General features: G+C 54.7%; 1 protein-coding gene across 1 annotated transcript in view; it reads right to left on the bottom strand.

The window, feature by feature from the left end:
* Positions 1-3,325: 3,325 nt before the first annotated feature.
* Positions 3,326-20,583, bottom strand: part of CACNA1E (calcium voltage-gated channel subunit alpha1 E) — a 74,322-nt gene continuing 57,064 nt past the window's right edge. The window contains exons 28-36 of the mRNA XM_037035299.1: positions 18,521-18,617; positions 16,419-16,524; positions 15,516-15,623; positions 14,887-14,987; positions 14,505-14,611; positions 10,837-10,948; positions 6,794-6,974; positions 5,973-6,163; positions 3,326-4,684 (exon numbers count right to left, since the gene is read on the bottom strand). Coding sequence (XP_036891194.1) covers positions 4,145-4,684; positions 5,973-6,163; positions 6,794-6,974; positions 10,837-10,948; positions 14,505-14,611; positions 14,887-14,987; positions 15,516-15,623; positions 16,419-16,524; positions 18,521-18,617 — 1,543 coding nt within the window. The 3' untranslated portion in view covers positions 3,326-4,144. The remainder of the gene's footprint in view (positions 4,685-5,972; positions 6,164-6,793; positions 6,975-10,836; positions 10,949-14,504; positions 14,612-14,886; positions 14,988-15,515; positions 15,624-16,418; positions 16,525-18,520; positions 18,618-20,583) is intronic.

The raw sequence follows: 20,583 nt of genomic DNA, 5'->3' as shown, positions 1-20,583 counted from the left end.
CTTGGATCACGTCACGGACCCATTAGGTTGTAATTCCTGAGTTTGTGTCGTTTGGCTCTCGTCCGAATCAGTCTCCGCGTGGACACGTTGTTGTCTAAACCTGGACCCGATTCTTTGTGGGGCTCTCGTCTGGAGTTACTGTTATGCCCTGACCAGCCTTTTGCAAGGGGCCCACTCTGCCCCTCTCTCCTGCGCCATGAAGCCCTCAATGTGCTGGAATCTTGGAGGGGAGGACACACAGTAGGGCGAGAAGCCACCATGAAGAGCCCACCCCACGATGTGCTAATTTCTCTCCTCACCACAGCTCTTTGTGCACATGGGTGCCAGACCTTTGGGGGTCTCAAAACACAACAACGTAAAGGTGATAAAGATAGCAGAGTGCCTTGACCTTCAAGTCTCACGAAATCCCTGCAAGGTAGGTGGACTGTCTACGCCCTTCCCCTTGCCTTCATTTCCTATACAACCTCATCATATTTATAAATAATATATTATAGGTAGGCTGAAATTAATTGAAAAGTCTCTCAACTTATCCCTGGCTCAACCCACTAAAGAAATACTCTGTCCAAAAAAATGAGACATCCAGAGCAGGCTTTACAAACAGGATGTAATGAAAAATTGAGAACGTTCTGTAAAAAACCAAATTATTAAATTTTGTTCCATTATGCCCAGAGGCCCAATTTCCTTGCAGTGGGCTTTCATTGAGGCTTGTGGACGTTGCACACACACACTCCCCACACACCCCAGGGTCCAGCACCTCACACCGTTTCGCATCACCTGGGGAGTTCCCGACTGTCTTTTGTGAGGATAAAGCATCGTCCGATCGCAGTGAGGAGGAGGACAGCAGAGGCAGGCAGGTCAGCAAAGAAGCTCAGACCGGGCAGATCAGCCGTCTTAGGAGCTGAGTCGGTGTTTGCATGCAGCGAGACAAGGCTGGGACGGAGAACAGCGGGCTCCGAGGTGCATCCCACTGGCTGTCTGCAGGGGGGGATGCGTGTAGGGAAGGGGGGTACTGGCAGAGGTGCGGAATGTGGAGTCTTCCCTTTGTGGCCTCAAGAGTCGAGGGAGGGAAAAATCCAGAACGTCTGGAGTTCAGCTTCAGAGAAATGTTCTCAATGATCTCAGCTCACCCCACAGGGACATTGAGTGGGGAAGCCCAGAGTAGAGACGGATTCTTCTGCTAGAAGAATGAACGGGCCACCACCCCTTTATGGTGTAGATAAAGGTTTCCTGACCGTGGCTAAGAGGGAACTGTAATCTGGAGTCTAGAGCCCACCCCCGTGTCTGAAGGCCTGCTGGGAGGCTGGGGCCCCCCACCCCCCCGTCTTTTTCTCTCTTGTTTTGAGGAGACACTGAGGACTAATATGGGAGAGGGAAACCGGACTTACAGCTAGGGATTCTTTGGGAGGGACCTATGCCGAACGTGTCGTGTCGTGCTGTGTAATTCACAGTGGCCGCCATCCTCTGTTGGCTCCATCCTCCGAAGGAGCCTCTTCGTGGGGAAGCGAAGAGGCGGCATCTGGTGTCTTGGAATATCCTGGCTGATTATTTGAGGGAAGGCTGGAGTTCATGTTCATTCCGAGGCAGAAGGAAACTATCAGAAGACGATCATGATAATGAGTTCCGTGACTTAGCAGAAAAGTCCTTTATTTTCTGGCATCAAAGGGTAAATGCAGGCCAAGGGGTGAGAGACCTGATTTCTCGCTCACGGGAAGTTGAGTAGAAGAGGCTGTAAGTTCATTGGAACTAGAAAAGATGCGAGCGGTTGGTTAGGGGGGCCACATCTGCAGCGCGCTCTGCCACTTTGCTCGGGACTCTCGGCCGGTGCACATTTGTGTGTGTGTTTCAGGTGTTCGGGGGCCAGGAGGGCTTCCCGGCCCAGTACACTGAGTGTCTGTAATGCTGCTTGCGGGCTCATTCCATCTCCACTCATTGCTCTGCCTGCTCAAGTTTCCCCTCCTGTTGAAACGGCTTCGATTCCCTTTCTCCAAACAACGCGACAGACTCGTGGGCTCAGAATGTCAGCCTGCAGTAGGCCTGGCCCAGCGAAAGCCGCATTTCCCAGGTGGAAGGAAGCACTTTTGTGCACACAAAAGCTGCCCCTAGCAACACTCTGGCAGGAAATGACACAGAGCAGAGGAAACCTTTCGAACCCTCCAAGGCCAGTGTCAGAGTCTTACGTAACAACCATGCCTGTTAGGATCGGGGCATCGTTATTGTCCTGCTCGCCTTCCCAACTACTCCTGAGCCCACGGGCTGAGTGGAAGAGGAAAACGGAAAAGGGTCTGAGATGGGTGGGCCTTTCTCTCTGCCTCATTGGTTTCCCTGCCCTGGGGTTGCTTTGGTTCGGGGGCAGACCATGGATCATGAGGCCCCATTAATATCTAGATGAGACTGTAGGGCCATGATAAATGAATCTGGAGCCACGGGGTTGAATTAGGCTTTTTAGAGCTGATGTGGCAATGCCTTATTTCTATTTCAACCAAAAAAAAAGAAAGAAAGAAAAAAGGCAACAAAACAGAGGCTTCTTCTAGGAAAAATAACAGTCACTAGCTTCTCCTCCCCAGGAAGCTGGCCTGCGCTGGGGGAGGGGCGCTCACCCGCCGTGTTCATGGTCCAGGGGCCACTGCGTCGTCCCGTGGAGGCTTCCGTGTGCCAGGCCCCGCCTGCTGCTGGCTGGGAAAGGGGACCCTTCCACCCACTGGGATGGTGCTGGGGGACTGCAGAAGGACTTCAGGGGACAGTGCATTTCCACCCAGTACAGACAGCGCGGCCATGGATTCCACCAAATGGACAATTACACGGATTTGCCAAGTAGGGGCTCCCTTTTTCAATACTTTTGAGTTTCAGGGGTTGGGAAGGATACCCCGAGGCTGTCCTCTGCTCAGCTCTTACTCGGGGAAGGGGCAGAGTGCAGCTCTGGCCCCTCGACCGGCGGGGCCCCAGGCTTGTCACGTGGTGTGTGACGAGGCCCATCAGAGCCTGCTTCACTAGGACGACCAGGTCTCACTGAGGTGTATTTACTAACCCCCGAAGGCTCCAGGCATAGGGAGCCTCAGCCGCAAGAAGCTCCAGACGGAGGCCCCCCCACAGGAGGTCCTCAGCAAACTCCGACTCTTCCTAAAGCTTCTGTCTGGGTGTGTCGGCCTTCCCTGCCTCTATCAAAGTCCCCACTGGGTGTGTTCTCCTGGGGGAGCAGCAGGGAAGGCTGGGCCTTGCTGCTGCACACAGGCCCGCTGCAGGCTGGTCTCCATCCTTAATGGCGCCTGTTCTGGTTGGAAGGCAGACTCCACCGGGCCCCGCTGCTGCCACACTGCCCCTGCCTGCCGGTGCCCTGGCCACCGGGGTTGTATGGACTCTTAAACCACCACCCTTCCCAGTGCTGCTGGACCTTGGGGGACCTCAGCCGTACACCTGAAGCACCTACTGTGGGAGACAGGCCTGGCCCACCAGCACTGCCAACTCTTCCCTTTGCCGAGCCGCCCCTGCAGGATGTGGGCGGCTGGGCTATGGCTTTGCTCATCCAGACCAGCCCTGGCTGCTGCTGTGGCCGCCACAGCTCCCTGATCCCTCGGCGTCAGTGTTTCCTCCCTCCCTGCCCCTACCCTCGGCGTCCGATGCTCCTGAACTCAGTCTGTGCTGCTTTGGGGAAGCAGGCCACAGGGGTGACCCATGGGAGGCAGCTGCCCTGGTGGCAATGGTGCTGGCTGGGGAGCTGGTGAGGGAGGGAGAGGACTCCCCTTGGAGCGTCTCCGCAACCTCCTGGTTAAGGGCCAGAAAGGCTTCCAGGCCTCGCAGGGCAGTGGGCGTAGACACGGGCCAGCTCGAGGCCTCCCTGGCTTCTAACAGAGCGGGAAGGGGCAGTGCAGGCAAAGCCATCCTGGTGGCCCCTCTCTCTCGGGAACGGCCCTCCGCGTTTCTGTGTCCTCTCTCCCCAGCAAAGAGGCAGAACTATGGCAGTGCCCATCTTGCAAAGGGAAGTAAAGCAATTTGGTGGGTGCAACTGGTTTGCCTTCTGTCCTGTCCCCCTTCTTGGATAACATACGCTGTCCTTCCCTCTTCCTCCCCCGGGCCACACTGGCTTCCCAACTCGGTCTTGGTTTTCTCCGTGTGAGAGAAGAGCATGCATCGGAGGGGGGAGCAGCCTCTAGCACTTGTCATCCTCTTCCGTGTCACTCAAGAGGTCGCCGACAGCTCCACACATCGTGCCCGGCCCCGGCCCTCCACGCCTCCGCCGCCGATAGTGCCCATTGGGCATCTGCCAGCTGTGTCGCAGGGGTGGGGCTGAGCCGATGGTGTTGGCACGGCCCAGGCTGGTGGCCACGGCCGCTTCAAATGTGAGCGTCTCCTCCTCGCCACAGTCCGAGGCGTGGGAGTCTTCGTGCAGGGCCAGGTAGGGCTCGGAGATGTAGCGTTGCGGGGAGGGGTGGCCGTGCGAAGCGTGCCGGGACCTGGAAGCCTCGGGCGGGCCAGCATCATCGCTCTCCAGAGCTTGGGAGGTCAGCGGGGAGCCGCCCTCGCTGCCCTCCGCCGGGGGAGAGGTGCTCCCTGTGTGTCGAATCAGAGAGCTGTAGGAAAGGAGAGGCCGAGGCTTTGGAGGGACAGGGGGGAGCTGCCGACGACTTCGTCTTGGGGTGCTGGTGTCGGACATGGACGGGATGGAGCTCTCACTCAAGGAACCCGTGCCCTGGACAGCAGGAGAGACACAGCATGTGAGACAGGGCTGGGCCTGACCCGGGGTTCTAGGAGAAGAAGTCAATACCACTTAGACCAGGGCACGCCCACTTCTATTATGGCTGCAGTTTCCTGGGAGTCTCGTTAAACTGCAGGTACTGGCTCAGAAGATCTGGGTGGAGGCCCGAGACTGTGCATTTCTAACAGGCCCCAGGGGGCAAAGGCTCCGGCAGCTCCACACACAGAGGTGGGCAAAAGCAGGTGTACAGATGAGAGTATGCAACACAGTTTAATTATCCGCACAAATGACTGGGTGCCTACTTGTGCCCCACCCTGTAGGTAACACAGGGCCCACTGAACGCAGCACTGGAAAGTGCTGGAATGCTTGGGAGCTGCTCTATCTGGGTGCGGGTCTGAGGGTGTGGCAGCCCTCCCTCCCCTCACTGTCTCACCGAGGGCCACCTGGCTTCTGCACCCACACCTGCTGGTTCAGGCCTTACATGACCTGCTCAGCTATCCCCCAGGGTCCCTGAGCCCACGTGTGGGAAACGGACCTCCAGGACAGTTTCTCAAGGTGTCTGTGACCTGAGCCACCTGCTCCAACTCTCCTGGGGAAAGATCCTTCCAAATGCAGATGTCTGGCTAACTCTCACTAATGAAACTGAATGCTCGAGGGGCCGGGGCTGCGCAGTGTGAACAAGCCACGGGTGATTCTGTTCTGTACTAAAGACTCCAAAGCGACTGCTCTAAAGTCAACCTCTCCATGGCCTCAGTTTCCAAGTCCCGGCAGCCTCTTTCCCACTGTGGCTGAGCAGGTCTCCCACCTGGGCTCTCAGGACTATGGGGAGGAACGCAGGGCCCAGCAGTGTTTTCTGGGAGTTAGTTATTAGCAACAGGCTGGAAGGAGAGAGGGTGTCTTCCTTTGGGATGGCTGGCAGCTAGGGAAATGAATTTGAATCCATCTGACTTACGAAGTCTGTGCTGAGAGGCGAGTCACCATTCCCACCAAGGCTTGTGGGCCTGATCCAGGGACATTATTTGGCTGAGACATTTGTAAACTTACTTGTCATGACTTTGTACCTGAGGACCAGAGTGGAGTGACCCCTAGGCACCGCTGTCTTTCTTGGGGGGCTGTCTGGTTTTCTGTGACTTTGTATCAGGGTGCACAGCATTAGGCAGCTAAGCTCTGTGCACAGCAGGTGCGGTTTCCTGCCAGACTGGGGTCTGTGTGGCTGCTGGCTGCTCCCCTTTGGCACCTACTGTTAACCACCGCCCTTTCCTGTCTTTGCACAGAGGCTCACCTGTCTGTTGGGGGTCTGCGACCTGCCCTCGCTGGGAGACCGGGACTGACGTCGCTCTGGGGACTCCCAGTCGGCCTGGGTCCCTCGTTCCTCTGAGTTGCAGCGGGAGACATCGGGGGAGAGAAGGTGCTTTCGCTCTTTCGATCGGCCCCGCTCTCTGCCCCCTGAGCGGTGCGTGTCAGACTTGTGGCCTATCAGAGATGACAGAGACAGCCAGTCACAAGGCAGCCCAGACTGGCCACCGAAAAGAGAGTCTTGGGGCCGGGCCCCTGAAGATCCTGCCTTCTCCAGCCCCATCAGCGGGTGGTCTGAGAGGGAGACACAAGAGAAGGGCCACAGGATCCCCCTGTGTGTGTCGAGGTGAGTGCACAAGTCGCCACTGCAAGACATGCATGTGTCACAGGCTGTACTCGAGTCTCTTCTGCTCCTGTTTACGCTAAGGCACAGCTTAGAATCTTTGCGAAAAATGTGGCCTGGGAATTGTCTATGTTCTGATCGTGGGTGTGTAACTTTTAGGGGGAAGACAGTGCCCATAGAAGGGAATGAAGTTGCTATAAACTAAATAACGGCATTGCGGATATAATGCCAGGCTAAGGATGCTGGGACCAAAGGCAAAGGACTTTAGTTCTAGTCTCACTCCTGCCACTTAACTGGCCCTGTGATATGGCCTGTTTCGGGGTGTGAGTCAGATACGGGACCCCCTTAGGTAAGGAGCACTCTCCCTTCCTTCACCGCCCTCACCCCTCATCTGAATTCTCTTCCAGAGATTTTCAGCCCATCAGGGCGGGAGCCTAAGCGGCCCACAGGCCAGACCTCCTCACCTGAGTCCGAGTTCAGGCGATGGGCCGACAGCCGCAGGGAGGAGTGGTAACTCCGGCGACGGGACTTGTAAGTGTTTTCACTGCTTCGCTCCATGGAGAATTCCTCCAACCAAGACGAGTTTGAACGCTTGTCCCGGATGGTGGAAAAGGACCGCCTCATGGAACTGGGGTCTGTTACCACCTGCAAACAGGAGCCCACAGAGGAACACAAGGGAGGGATTAGTCACTGAGCAGGGCTAAAGGAAAGAAGTGGGGCTGAGATGGCTGCAGAAGCACCCTCGACTCCCACCGGAGGAGGCTGATGCAGAAAGTGCCTCTGTGTTAGGTCTTTAGGTCCCTGGACTGGCCCGGGGTCTTCTCTTTATGCTCAGGAAAGTCAGCAGTTGAGCGTACTGTGAGGGCTTCCCCTAGAGCCACCTACCATGGGGACTCAGCCAGAACCTGCAGGGAACCTTGAGCCACTTTCAAATGTGCAAGGGCAACTGTCCAAACGTCCACGCCATGGAAGAAGCATGGCCTTGGCTTTCGCCTCCACCAGGGAAGGCCTGTCCCACGGCACTAGAGCTTGCGGAACCTTGAAACTGCGCATCCCCCAAGAATGCTTTGTTCCCCATCACCTGCCCCACCCAAGCCCCGTCTCAAACTTGGGCATTTTGATTTTTGATTTTACAGATGTCAAAAACAGATCCATGTAAATGTCTTGTCTCTGTCAAAACAATGTAAGACAGACAGACAAAAAAAAAGCAGCCAGGAAAACAGACAAAGAAATGAGGCGCGGCCAGCACTGGTTAGGACAGACAGTCCAGACAGCGAGCTGTGTGTGTGTTAAGTAGCTGCCTAGGTATGTGCTTGAGGAGCCAGGAAAGAGAAATGCATGGGGGGGAATCCTGGGAAATACTTCTTGCAAGGCTCGTTGAGTCTTGAGGATGTTGCGCCCATCTGAATGGAATTATGCCACCTTGCTGGCTAGGCTGGTCTGCTTAGGGCTTCACGGAAAGCACACCGTGCGGGAGCAGGCTCCGCAGAGTAGGCCCATGAGCCAGGCGTTGCTCATAGGGAAGGGGCCGGGGCAAGTCAAAGCGCTCACCTGAAAACATCAGATGTTTTCTCATAACCCACCAACGCAATCCAGCCCAGGATGCCACTGCACAGGGTAGGTGGTTGCTTTTTACCTGGGGATCCACAGTCAGGCGTGGCAAAGAGGATGCCCTCCCAGATCCCGCATGCTCCTGGGTGTCCGGAGGAAGGTAGATGCCATGGTTAGAGGGCTGCACGCTTTTTAATTCACTAAACTCTGGCTCCTGGAAATAAACACAGCCACGCTTGTGGGACTTGGTTCCAGCTCACCGCGTTTTGTCTCCAGTGGATGACTCTGCCTCCTCCATACCAAGAATGGCTTTGGGAAGAGAGATTTGCATCTTTAAGGTCTGTTGTGTGTGTGTGTGTCTATGTGCAGCTCTGTGACGTACCAGATGTCTCAAACAGAACGCTCTAACTGGGACTGCGGGGTGAACTCTTGTCACGGAACAATGCTTCAGATTTTATAGTTCCGTAAACATGGTGGATCATAAGACTTTTTAGTTATGTGACGTGTACTTTTTGAGAGCTGGTAGTGTTGGGTTTATTCGTTTAACCTCAAGAGGCCATTTACCAATGATATGAAAACCAGTATTCGAAGGAAAGCGAGCATTATCTGCTGTCAAATGCATTTTCTCAAACCTTAGGATACATGATCTTATGAGCAAAGAGTTTTCTCACGATTGGAATCAACCAAAACACTGTGGTGGGCGGCCATCTGCCAGGGCCCCTCGAGCCCGGCACAGCACAACGGGAATGCAATGCATACCACTTATGTAATCTTCAATTTCCTGGTAACTACCCTTAAAAAGAAGAAACTTTTTAGTAGTTTCATATCAACATGGAATCGGGGTGAAAAATGAGACATCTGCTCTGGGCATGCACCTTCCATGGGGAGCCCCTCTCCGTGCGGATGTGCCACGCTGCAGGCCCTTGGTCGCCACACGGGGGCAGTGGGTGTGGCAGTGGCTGTCATGCTCACTGCGCTGCTCCAGAGCATGAGGTTGTAGGAAATATCCTAACGCCCTGTCCAACCCTGTTATGTGATTTTCCTGGCCAAAGAAGGTTGGTTTGGCAAGTGTGCACGCTCTACAGAGAGAGCTTGTGTCCCTCCCTGAAGAGTGTCGCTGTCTTGGAAATTTCACAGGGGCCACCAAACAGGGAGACCCAGGAGTATCTCTGACATCTGGAGATTACACCGGAGGAAAAGCTGTTTTATATTTTAGGAAATGATATTCTAACAACATGGGGGTATGAGTGGGATGCTGCTGAAAGCCAGTCTCCATGACTGCTGGGCTGAGTGGCTGCCAGTGTCCTTGGGAGGACCGCGTCCCAGGACCCGCGATGCGCACACTTGGGGAAGTTGGTGTTTGCAGCGTGTGCTTCACAGAGTGCACAAGTCTGACTCGAAACACGTGCAGTAACAATGCTGTATCTACGCATGTCAGGGGTGGAACAAGACACACACACGCCTTACAGGCATACAAGTCACGGCCACGCCTCAGGACGCAGAGCAGGGCCCCGAGGGATGGGCAAGAGCACACAGTGGTGAGTGTGTAGCACAGGCTGACACCTGAATCACAGACAACGAGATGAACACAGATCCAACCAGTCCCGCACTACGGCCCAGCCCTAGGGCACCCACAGAAATGATGGTGTGATAAACCTCCCTGTGAAGGAAAGGACGTGTTATTGAGACCTGGCCCAGCCAGGCAAGCCTTAAAATGCCGAGAGGCCCTTTTTTAAGAACCAAGCTATCTGTACCAATAAGTCCCTGGGCCTCAGTGCTCGGTTCCTCAGAGAATTCCTCCACGGGTCCCGACCCACCTTACACGGAATGCCCTCAGGCACTCACATGTGTGAGTGTGTGGTCTGGCTGTCTCCCTGACACAGCCACGCACAGTCCCATAATACCTCGACTCAGCAGTTACAGGAGAGGAGGCACCCATTTGTGTAAACTACTGAAATGTTTTGCCCCCTCTGGCAGGCACCCATTCCTTCAGACATGCACCCCACGAACAGACCCACATCATCTCTCCCACCCCGGGGTGGCTCTGGGGTGCACAGTAGCAGTGGGGAGGGGTCGGGAGAGAAACGAAGGGGAGAGAACATAGAGGAATTATAATCAAGTGCCAGGGAACTCAGTAGAAGCTCTCAATCTGGACTTTTGTGAATGTTGGGTTTTGTCTTTTTTTCTCCAGGCCAGTGAACACTTGGCTTGCATTCTAAGCTCGGGAGGGAGCGTGATGGCTCCTGAATGAAGACTAATGGTGCGTGAAGCCTGTCATCTTTGGGCATCACCGTTTAGCTGTGTATTTAGCAAAACTGAAAGTTTAGTCTGTCCTCTCTCCTTCAAGCTTAACATGGACTCAGCAGGTTTTCCATGAATTTCACCATTTATGCTAAGGTAAAACTTTAGGCTCGGGAAAGTGATTTTTAGGGATCTCTTAGAATGTATTTGGCCCTTCTGGCCACAACGGTGTGAGGTCAATCTGCCTGAACCCACGCAGAGCAGAAGCAAGAGGTTTTTCTGTGTCTCTGGAGGACAGGGGTCACTACCCCTGAGGTGTCCAAGGGGGGAATCCCTACAGGGCTGTGGGGGGAGGCCATCCTGTTTCCCCCCTCCCAGGCTGCCTAGCTGCTGCCATTCATTCTATGATGACTCATCCTAAAACTCCTCATCAAGGGCAAGACTTTATGATGCTCAAGGGCGTCCATGAGGAGGGCTTGGCTGAAGCAGTATAAATCCCGTCAACAGCTAAGGGGCCCCTGGGATGGGAAAACCCAAAGAGGAAGCATTTGTCAGAACAGGAAAAGCAGCGATGGAAGGGAGACAGCAAGAACCTCCCGCAGTCACTGGCTGCACTATCACGAGGGGCCTTCCTGGGGGACGGAGGCTATGGAGCAGAGTGGGAGGGATCGGGAAACCAGGGGGCTCTTCTGAAGTCCTGTAACCGTTCGCTCACCAGGGACTGCTGCTCCTGGAACTGCCCGTCGTCGGCGGGGTCCATGCACGCCAGCTGGAATATTTCCTGCGGGGAGAGCGGACTCATCGAAGGGCACCCACTCCGGCCGCTCCTGAAAAGCAACGCCGAATGCAGAGGTAATGTGCGCACAAGAGAGAAACAGACATGCGGTCGCTGCCACATGCGGTCCCCGGCCAGGCCAACGCCCTTCGGTCTTGGCTGGCATGTAACTTACAGGTAGCTGGCCCTAGAATGGAAAGAATTTTAAAACAAAAATAGACACTAGAATAAAAAGAACGCGCTGTTTTCAACCTGCATTTGGAACCATTCATCACTCGGCTGGTGACTAACATATCTGTGACAAATGACATCATCTGTCACACTCAGCCATATGGAAGACCAGTGCTGGATGGTAAACCAGATTCTGCTCGGTTTCCCCATTGGGCGGAAAAATGCCATACTTTAAACACTGAACAGTTTGTTTAAATATTAAGCAGTCCCGGTCTTTTAAAAATTTTCCTCCACACTCAGTAAGAATATGGCTTTATTGGGCCAACATCCCTGGCCCAACTAAACAATTCAATGCCATGAACACTTACTGAAGTGTCTGTGTCAGACACTGTGCCTGTGGGTTCATGAATTGCGGGGGATGGTTTTGGAAATGGTGAGTAGGTGACCCTCTCTGGGCAGAGGGCTCTAAATGAAAGGGCGGAGAGCTGTCACAGGGTGCTTGTCACTAAGCCACAATTCGGTGCCTGCAGACACCCTCAGCCAATGGTATCCACGGGGCTGGTTAGGAGAGAGAGTCAGCCAATCTTCCCTAAAGACCTGGCTGCCGCTGGCATTCACTGGCCAACAGGCGCCCTCTGACCTGCTCAGGAATGAAATTCCTGATCGTGGGAAGAGGGGAGGCCAGCATGTCGTAGTTGCGTCTATGGTTAGTGATGCCAATGAAAATCCGGGGCCTGAGCAAGGATCACCACTTACTCTAAAATAACCCACGGGTGCAACCTGCTGGGATCATAGGGAAAGAGCTGAACAGCAGAGACCCCTCCAACCTGTCCCCTCTGCTCCCAGGAAGGGCGTGAGCTGAATTTTCACAATGGCTGCAGAGCAATCTATAACTTAAGTGACCAGCTTTTATGTCCATGGTCTTCCTCAGTGTGCCTTCTCCTGAGAACCACTGGGAACGGGATGAGCACTGCTATTATAAGAAATGGGTCCCTTTTGTCCTACAGAAAATGCATAATTAGCCCATAGAGAATTCCCAGTAGGTAGAGAGGACCCTTGGAGTCACTGAGCGACCTCAAGGGGTGAATACTTTGACCTCCTGCGTCAAACGCACTGTCTGGCTCCAAGTCCAGAATCCTGAACGCGGCCTCCCCGCATGACCTGGTCCTTCTTACCTCGCCAGCCTTTGCTTGCTTTAGCCCTTGCCCCCTGCATTCCAGATCCATGGGACTCTCTTTAGTTCACTGAACGTGGCAGGCTTCGTTTTGCTTCAAAACTGCCCCCTGAAAAACCTTTCTGTGTTATTTTGAATTCATCCTGCAAGATTCAGATCAAAAGTCACTTCCTTAAGGAAATCCCTCTCCTGCCTTAACTGCTCAGCTCTCCCTCTCACACGCACTCAGATCAGACTGCCTTCATTTCTCCTGTCCCTCATCAGACCTGTAGTTAATCCCTGAAAATGAGTCTCTCCTTCCCAGTCATGTTGCATGTCTGGTTTCCCACCACATGGAAGCTTAGTGAGGGAAGAGCCCTGTCTGTCACAGTCACCCTGTGCCCTCTGTGCAGTCTCGACATGGGCACTATAACGCTCTAGAGACACAGGTGGTCCTGAAGCAGCAGCCTGCTGTGTCCCCATTCCAGGAAATGCACCAATGTCCCCTGGAACCTGAGTGTCATCCTTGACTCCGCGCTTCTTCCACGGAGCCCGGCAAGCACCAAAGCCGACCCCATTACCTCTCAAGTCTGCTCTTCTCTTCCCATCTCTATCCCCTGAGTCCAAGCCCCAGTCACTAATAGTTGGCACAGCTGCAGTCGCTTACAAAGGGGTGTCCTGTCTCTTGAATTGCTCCCCCCCAATCCACTGGATCCACGAATGATCTCTGTCAAGTGCAAATCGGATCACGTCACTCTACTGCATAAAACCCTCATCATCCTTGGATGAAACTGAACTTCTGTACCCTGCTTGGAATGCCCTATGCTGCCGTCCACGCCCAACACCTGCCACGAACTGTGCCCCGACTGTCCTAACAGTTTCAGATTCCTTAAATTTGCCCCATTTGCTCTCTTGAAGAGCTTGCCTTCCAGCCTCACGTACATGTTACTTCTCAGGCAAGCCTCCCCACACTCCACGCACGCACGGCCACTGCCCTTATTTACACAGCGTGACAATAACCTACCCTTCTGCCTGCTAACCAGTTTTGTCATTTCTTTTTCAAGATCCACGTCCCCAGGGCCTGGGGTTGTGTTGACTGCCGCGTCCCCAGTGCCTAAGCCAGCTTTTGGGTCACATAAATATTGATCAAATCGATATGGAAATGAATCAATAAACACGAGAAGCTGGAGTGACCCTCTGATGGAAGGTATTTTGTGTAGCGAATTGTGGATAAAACAGATCAAATCGCGGGAGGGGGGGTGCGGCGGTTCTCCATTTCTAAGCCAAGAATCCTCGAAAAACACCAGTCCTTCCAGTGAGGTGGTCCCACACTGCAATCTCACCTCCTTCCTGCACAGATCGGAGAGAAACATCTACTTGTTTTCTCTAACAGGGGAAGCTACAGCCTGCTACCTCATCACGTCAAACGTTTGTTAAAATGACCGGCAGCCTTGGTCATGACTCTGGGCCTCTTCTTCCAAACGTGTTGGATTGTGACCTCTGAAAATGATGCTTTTCCAAAACAGGTCCCTAACACCACAGGCGGAAAGAAATTAATGGTGAGAGTTTAAATGGCATTCTGACAGAGGTCTCACTGCCCTGGTAATTACTGAGGTTGTCCCCGTGATTACGGGCTCCTTGGGAACTAGGACTGAAGTGAGCCCAATCACAAAAGCTCATTTCCACTGGATGGAGGGACTCCGTGCCCTTTGCCGCTCAGTTCATCCTTGCTGAAGATGGGAAGGTACACGCCGTGCAGGTCACTCACGACCAAGTTGGGGCTATGGCCCCCAGCTCAAAACAACTGGCAAATTCCTTGAGTTTTGTTTCCACTGCCAATATAGAAAATAAAGGGTGGGGTTTTTTTTGTTTTTTTTTGTTTTTTTCTTGCCTGATCTAAGCTTCCTTTTGTTCATTTCACATACAGTGTAGTGGGATGGTTCTAGAATTAGAAATCAATGACTTATAATTCCTGTTCAGCTTCCTACTAGCCATATGGCCTTGGGCCACTTATTTAAACTCTTAATCGCCAGCTTCTTCATTCGTAAAGTAATTACCACCACGTGCCCTTCCTTCCTCTGCACTTTCTCAGTGCTCACTGGCCCCAGTGCTAACCACGCTGGCCTGCTCTTCCCTCCCCCCTGTCCCCTCACCTGCAGAGAGGACCCTTCAGCTCTGAGCCTGCACTTCCCAGCCATCCCTGGCCCATGGGTTTCTAGGCCCGCACACTGGCATGAGTGACAGAACACAAACAAGAGGCCGTGGGCCCTCCGGCTTTACTCACAGGCCTGTGACGGGCTCCTGCTGCAGGTAAGGCAGAGCTTTGGCATTGGCGATGATCTCTTGCGGCAGAGACGAGGGCTCCATGCGCTGGAACATGGGGGCGTTTTTCTGCATTAGAACAAAGGAGCTCAAGTGACTGTGGGAGAAAGTACAACGTGACTGGGTAAAACGGGAGCGTGGCTGACACCTTGACCAGTTAAACCTCTGACCCACTGCATCATGATCCCCAGATGCTAGGAAGTTCCTGGGCCCTGCACCCCTCACCTCTGTAGCTAAGCACCTGTAGGGCACAGTGCCCCAGGGATGGGCAGGCAGGGATGTCCCGCAGGGGCCCTCGTGTGACTCAGGATCTGCCCGCCCACCCTAGTGTTGTTGACCTTCACCTGCTCCTCCAGCTGCTGCCTCTGCTTCTTCACCTTACTCTGCTTATAGTAGTCCATGATCATCATTGCGGCGTAGATTTTGCCCACAGTCAGGTCAGAGGCTGAAAGACACAAGTGCGGCAGGGAGAGATGAGGGGGAGGACAGGTGGGCAGGAGCGAGGACGCTAAATCTTTGTCCTCCACCCTCTGGAGCAGGTGTGTGCCAGGCCCTAAGGATACAAAGTGAATAGGTCCCCATTTGTGCCCTCAGGGGGCCCCCACAGCCATCCAAGGAGTGTGAGGACATTAGCAAGCACCACCTCCATGGGTCTGGACTTCCATCTCTAATAACAACATCCTTTTCCCAACCACATGAGGGCTTGCTGCACAGTGTCATGGGGGAGGGAGAGAGCTACCTGACCAAAACTTCCACCCACAAGCACAGGGACCCGACTTGAGAAAATGTTTTCAATTAATAATGACCAAAAGGACCTGAGAAGTGAGGGATTTTCATTTCCTAAGGAGAACAGAACAAGTTTCCCTTATGTCTCCATCACTCTGTGTTCCCCTCACCCCCACCCCCCCTCCAAAGATGTGGCCTTGGCTCGCTGGGCCCACTGTGACAAGTGCACCAGGAGGAGATGCCATACCTTTAGGCATGGGCACAAGCAGGTCTAGCATCTTCTGGGACAGGTGAGGCCAGATGGCCAGGGTCTCCTTCTGCAGCTCCGAGTCTAGCTGCTGCCTGTCAGCACCACCTAGAACAAGGTAAGTGATTATGCCATGGCACAGGCGCAGAAGTAACAAGGACCGAGGGGGTGGGAGCAGACCCAGCGCTGCCCTGCTGGTCCCGGGAAATCCTGGCCTCAGGGGCGGTGATCTTGCAATCCTGGGTCATTCTGCTGAGGAAGCAGAATGCAATCTGACGTCCGTGTGCAGGCACTCCTGCCACTCCTGCCACAGGCCTGAGTCCCTGAGACCAGGACCAGCCTCCTCCTCCACTGGGAAAGCCTCCCAGGCACTCAATTCGTCCACGCCGGGGGAGGGGGGGGGGGAACAGAGCCACAGCACAGCCTCCCCTGCCCCGTTGTGCGGGTGTCCACAAGGCAAGAACAGGAAGGCTGGAAGCCCCTTGGGAAGCAGGAAGCCTTTCTGTCCTGAGTCACTGAGTTAAAGGTCAGGGGAGCCAAGCAAAGCCACGCCATCACCCACCACAGAAGCCTTCCAAGACACTGAAGTCACGACGTGAGGAAAAAGGACAAAATGAAAAACTCATCTGTTCAATAGACACATATGTCTAGAATGCCTACTATGTGCCCGATGCCAGGGATCCCATACTGTTGAAGCTCAATGGGGCCTTAGTGATGAGCAAACCTCCCCTTTTTCCAGGGGGAAATGACCAATGTTGCAGTTGAATCTCAGGGCTGAAACCAGGACCCTGATATCTGATGTCCAGGTCACCACATCATCAGGGGGATGAAAGTCCACACATCTGTGTCCTGCCACACCCTGCGTGAGTGGCCCCAGCATCCCCTTCGCCTTCCCAAGCTCACCTTTGGCAATTTTGATGTCCAGAGCTGTGCGGATCAGAGCCATCAGGGTGGAGGTGAAGTGGACTGTCATGTCCTCGGCTACAGGCATGTTCATCAGGACCAACCTCTGAGAGAGAGAGAGCGAAACACATCAAAAGAAACCTTGGTGAGGCAGAAGGTGAGTGCAGAGGTCAAAGGTGAGACCATAAAGAAGGGCAAGGACCCCACCCTGCTCCCCCTGGGTGCTGGTTGCTGCTGCTTCACCGCCCCCTAGTGGTGCAGAATTCCAAGGAAAGGGAGACTACTCATTCTGTAGGACTTCTCCAGGGTCCTAAGAATGCCTCTCATAGGGATGGGAGGTGATTTCTGGAAGAAGCGGCTCAGGGAACGGAGTCAGCTCTGTGAGGTGGCTCCAGTCCCTGTTTCAAGGCTGCTCCGTACTTGCACTTGTCCCGTGAACACCCCCCAAAGCTTAGTCGGAAAGACGGTGAGTGGGGAGACTTTGCTCATCTGGCCTGGAAGACACACCCCCTTTTTGAGTCTTTAAAGACGGAATTTGCCAGCACACAACTGAACATGCAGAAGTCCCCCTGATCCAGTGGATGAGGTGGAGCAGGATGGGAAAGGGGAGCGCGCAGGCAGGGTCGGGGGAGAGCGGTCGGGGAGCAGGGAGGAGAGCATGAGAGAAGGGTGACCAAGGCAGGAGCAGAGTGGGCAGGCCGTGTTCCCCTCGCCCAAAGGAAGGGCTCAAACGGAAATGGCCAAATCCACTTCCCAGAGAGTGTCTTGCTTTCGGAATTCTTTCAACCATTCCTCCAGGCCTGACTCTCCTCTCACCAAGCTTCATCCCAGAAATTCAGAGAACTCAGGGCCACACTCCACCGCCTGGTACTTTGGATGTGGCCATCATGAGCAAAGAGGACACCAGCCCCTAGTCTGTGCATGGGGGACCCAGGTACTGGGGTGGAAGAGGGTCCTGAATGGTCCCCGTCCCAGTGAGATGCTCTCTGCAGCTTGGAATGGCAGGGCAAGGTCCCCTGGAACAGCCACCCGCCCAGCGGGGAGGGACACGTCTCTTCCCAAGGTAGCATCTCTACGACTCCATTGGAACACCTCACCTGACGTGCTTCCCCGGACACGGGCCCTTGGAGGGTCAAGCCAGTTCCTTGTTTGCATCTGAGTTCCCTCCACCTCCCACCTCCCTAAGCTTCTAGAGAGGTGGCGACATTGCTGGGTGAAGGAAAGAGCTCCACAGAGCTGCGTCAGGCTCGACACTACGGGGAATGAATAGTAACTACTACTACTGTGGAGGAAAAACACCAACAAATTGGGGCTCAGAGCTACGAACACCTGAATGACAGGTGACCCCCAACAGACAATGCGGCTCTATGCAAATGGGGGGGGCACCCAAAACTCCAGGGCCGGGCCCCACAACTCAGCCCTGTCAAGGAGGGAGGTCTTGCCCTGAATGCCACATGGCCCGTCATCGTCATCACCCTTTCCCTCGCCTTGCCCAGAGAAGTGGGCAGCAGGGCTGGCGGGAACAAGGAGCTGCCTCGGTCACCCTACGCCACGGGACAGAAGTCCTGCTCCTTTTTCCTGCTGCTTACAAGGAGCCATGCTGTGGCTCCTTCCCATGTCATGGAGGAAGAAACTTGTTACGAGTTTTCCTTTCTTAAAACATTTCTTCTTGAATGGCATTGAGAGTAATTTCTGCATTATTTCCTTAGCGTATCTGGGCAAAGGTGCCCTTTCTTCTACGCTGAGATAGCCGTGGGCTGTGGGTTCCCTGCAGGCCACCACTCTGCCCCCTCTAGAGGCAGACACGCCTCGGAGGCCTCCTTTCTAGCAGCCCACTCACAAGAAGCCACACAGTGGCCGCTCAACACAGAACAGCAGCCAACCAACCCCACGGTGAAGGGTGTTGCAAAACACCCTTTGTAGCATTTATGGACGTCCTCCCTCTGCGGCCCCTCCTGGCCCTCCAGTCTCGTCCTCTCTCTCCTCCCTGCTTCCTTCCTCCACCTCCCGAGCCCCACTTCCTCCCCACGGTCTGGCCTCCCCACGGCTGGATCCCAGTTCCTGTTGGTCTCTAGCCCAGAACAAAGGAAGGGGTGGTCTACCTTATATGCCACTTTGGAGGGACATCTCTTGCCGAGGCCTAGCGGTGGTGACATGAGAGTCAGCATTTCATACATCTCAGTGTAATGGATGCGGCCACTGGTCATGGAGGGGCGGCGAGTGGGGGCGGGGCGGCAGGGCAGGCGGCCGGGCAAGGGAGTGGGGAGAAGGATGCAGACAGGTAGTGGGGAGAACAGGCATTCCCGGAAGAGCCAAAACAGACGAAATCATACAGAGAACAGGAGAGGAAAACAAAACAGAACGGACAAACAGGAGAAGAATAGGAAACCTGTTAATCAAGGCAAATCGTACAGGTGACTCCATCCTGGTGTGGATTTATATCAGCCCCACACAGACCCAGGAACGCCAGCAGTCCCCTGTGGTCCCGTGGACCCTCGTGGGAGCCCATTACAGGACTCGGCTACCTGCTCCTCCTGGGTCATCATCACCCTACGTCCCTGGTCAGGCACCACGCCCCGTGCCACACGGGCGTGGTCACTACTCCCAGGGCTGTGTGCGAGCGGTATAAACTGAATAGACAGTGCTCCAGCCACGGGTTAGCATGTCCAGGTGCAGCCGGTAAGTCAGGCCGCTCTCCCGCTCTGAACCCACGGGCGGGACACCGGGTATCCCCCTCTGTGCTGTGTGTGCAGCAGGAGCCGGGAGAGGCGTCGGAGTGGGGGGCTGTGGCAGTTGTCAGAGTCGCCCGTTGCTTCCACCTGGCTCTGTGCATAAGAGGGCTCTGTGCTCCCCGGCATGTCCCAGCGCCATGGCATGCTGGGGACAGAAGACACAAAGCCAGGAGGAGGAGGAGGAGGAGGAGCACCTTGCATGCCATGCTACCCTCCCCAGCTCTCCCCTCATGCAGTTGCAAGTTTCACCAGGGTCAAGTTTAAAGAGTCTCAGCAGAGGCAGCTGTTAGCCCCCCATGTACGGGAATCACTCCGTCGCCATCCCAACCCAGGTCCTGCCCATTGCCAAGGTTGGCACCTCCCCCGCACCTCCACCTAAGTCTTCTCCCAGCTGCCTGGCTGTGCTGCGCCCTAGGGAGGATGAATTCCTCCCCCCAGCACTGGGAGCGGCTTCCTTATCTGGCAGACTTGGCCTTGGACATGGCCAGGCAGAGCTTGTTGGCCCCCTTGAGAGTATATGGCAGGACCTCAAGGTAAGAAATGTGCCCTACTGCAACCTTCCTAGCCCCCCCCCCAAAAAAAACACCCCAATNGCCAAGGTTGGCACCTCCCCCGCACCTCCACCTAAGTCTTCTCCCAGCTGCCTGGCTGTGCTGCGCCCTAGGGAGGATGAATTCCTCCCCCCAGCACTGGGAGCGGCTTCCTTATCTGGCAGACTTGGCCTTGGACATGGCCAGGCAGAGCTTGTTGGCCCCCTTGAGAGTATATGGCAGGACCCCAAGGTAAGAAATGTGCCCTACTGCAACCTTCCTAGCCCCCCCAAAAAAACACCCCAATCCTCTTTTACCTACTCTCACCTCTTGCCCTAATTCTTCATGGTTTCTCACCTCTTCTCCTTCCTATAGCTTCTGTAATCGCCTCTGGCCAAACTGCTCAGGAGCCAGAGGGCAGGCAGGGGTAGGGTGACTACAGTCACACCTGGTGACATCATATATGGGACGATCGCGCTACTCTGCTAACAGGAGGCGTGTCCATCTCCAGTGAGGGGAAACCAGAACTCCTTGCTTTTTTAAAAAGACGTCTGCACTCTGGGAGGGAGAGGTCATTCTGGTTAAATCTGGGGGTGACCGTGGAATGGGAAGAGAACGTGGGTGGCCCCACACGAATGAGTGTGCACACGTGGAGGAAGTGACAGGTCAAATCGACCTTTGTCATAAAGCCCTTAACTGTTTTTATCTTCCTGCCTTCCCCCCCAAACATGCCCTTCTTCCTACTGTAACAGCTGCTGGTTCTGGGAGGGCCGGGACCTCTTTAAACTCTTTTAAAGGAAAGCGACATGAAGGCTCCCTCATGTGGCGCGGTGGCGTGGTGGTGGTGGCGGCGGCGGGGCGGAACAGAGAGGAGGGGTTCCAGGGTGCACCCCACCGCCAGTA

Source organism: Sturnira hondurensis, unplaced genomic scaffold, assembly GCF_014824575.4.
Source record: "Sturnira hondurensis isolate 20B ecotype Veracruz unplaced genomic scaffold, ASM1482457v3 Scaffold0022215, whole genome shotgun sequence".
NCBI classification, from domain to species: domain Eukaryota; kingdom Metazoa; phylum Chordata; class Mammalia; order Chiroptera; family Phyllostomidae; genus Sturnira; species Sturnira hondurensis.
The sequence above is the reverse complement of the archived record's forward strand: the minus strand, read 5'-3'. Positions and strand labels throughout refer to the sequence as shown.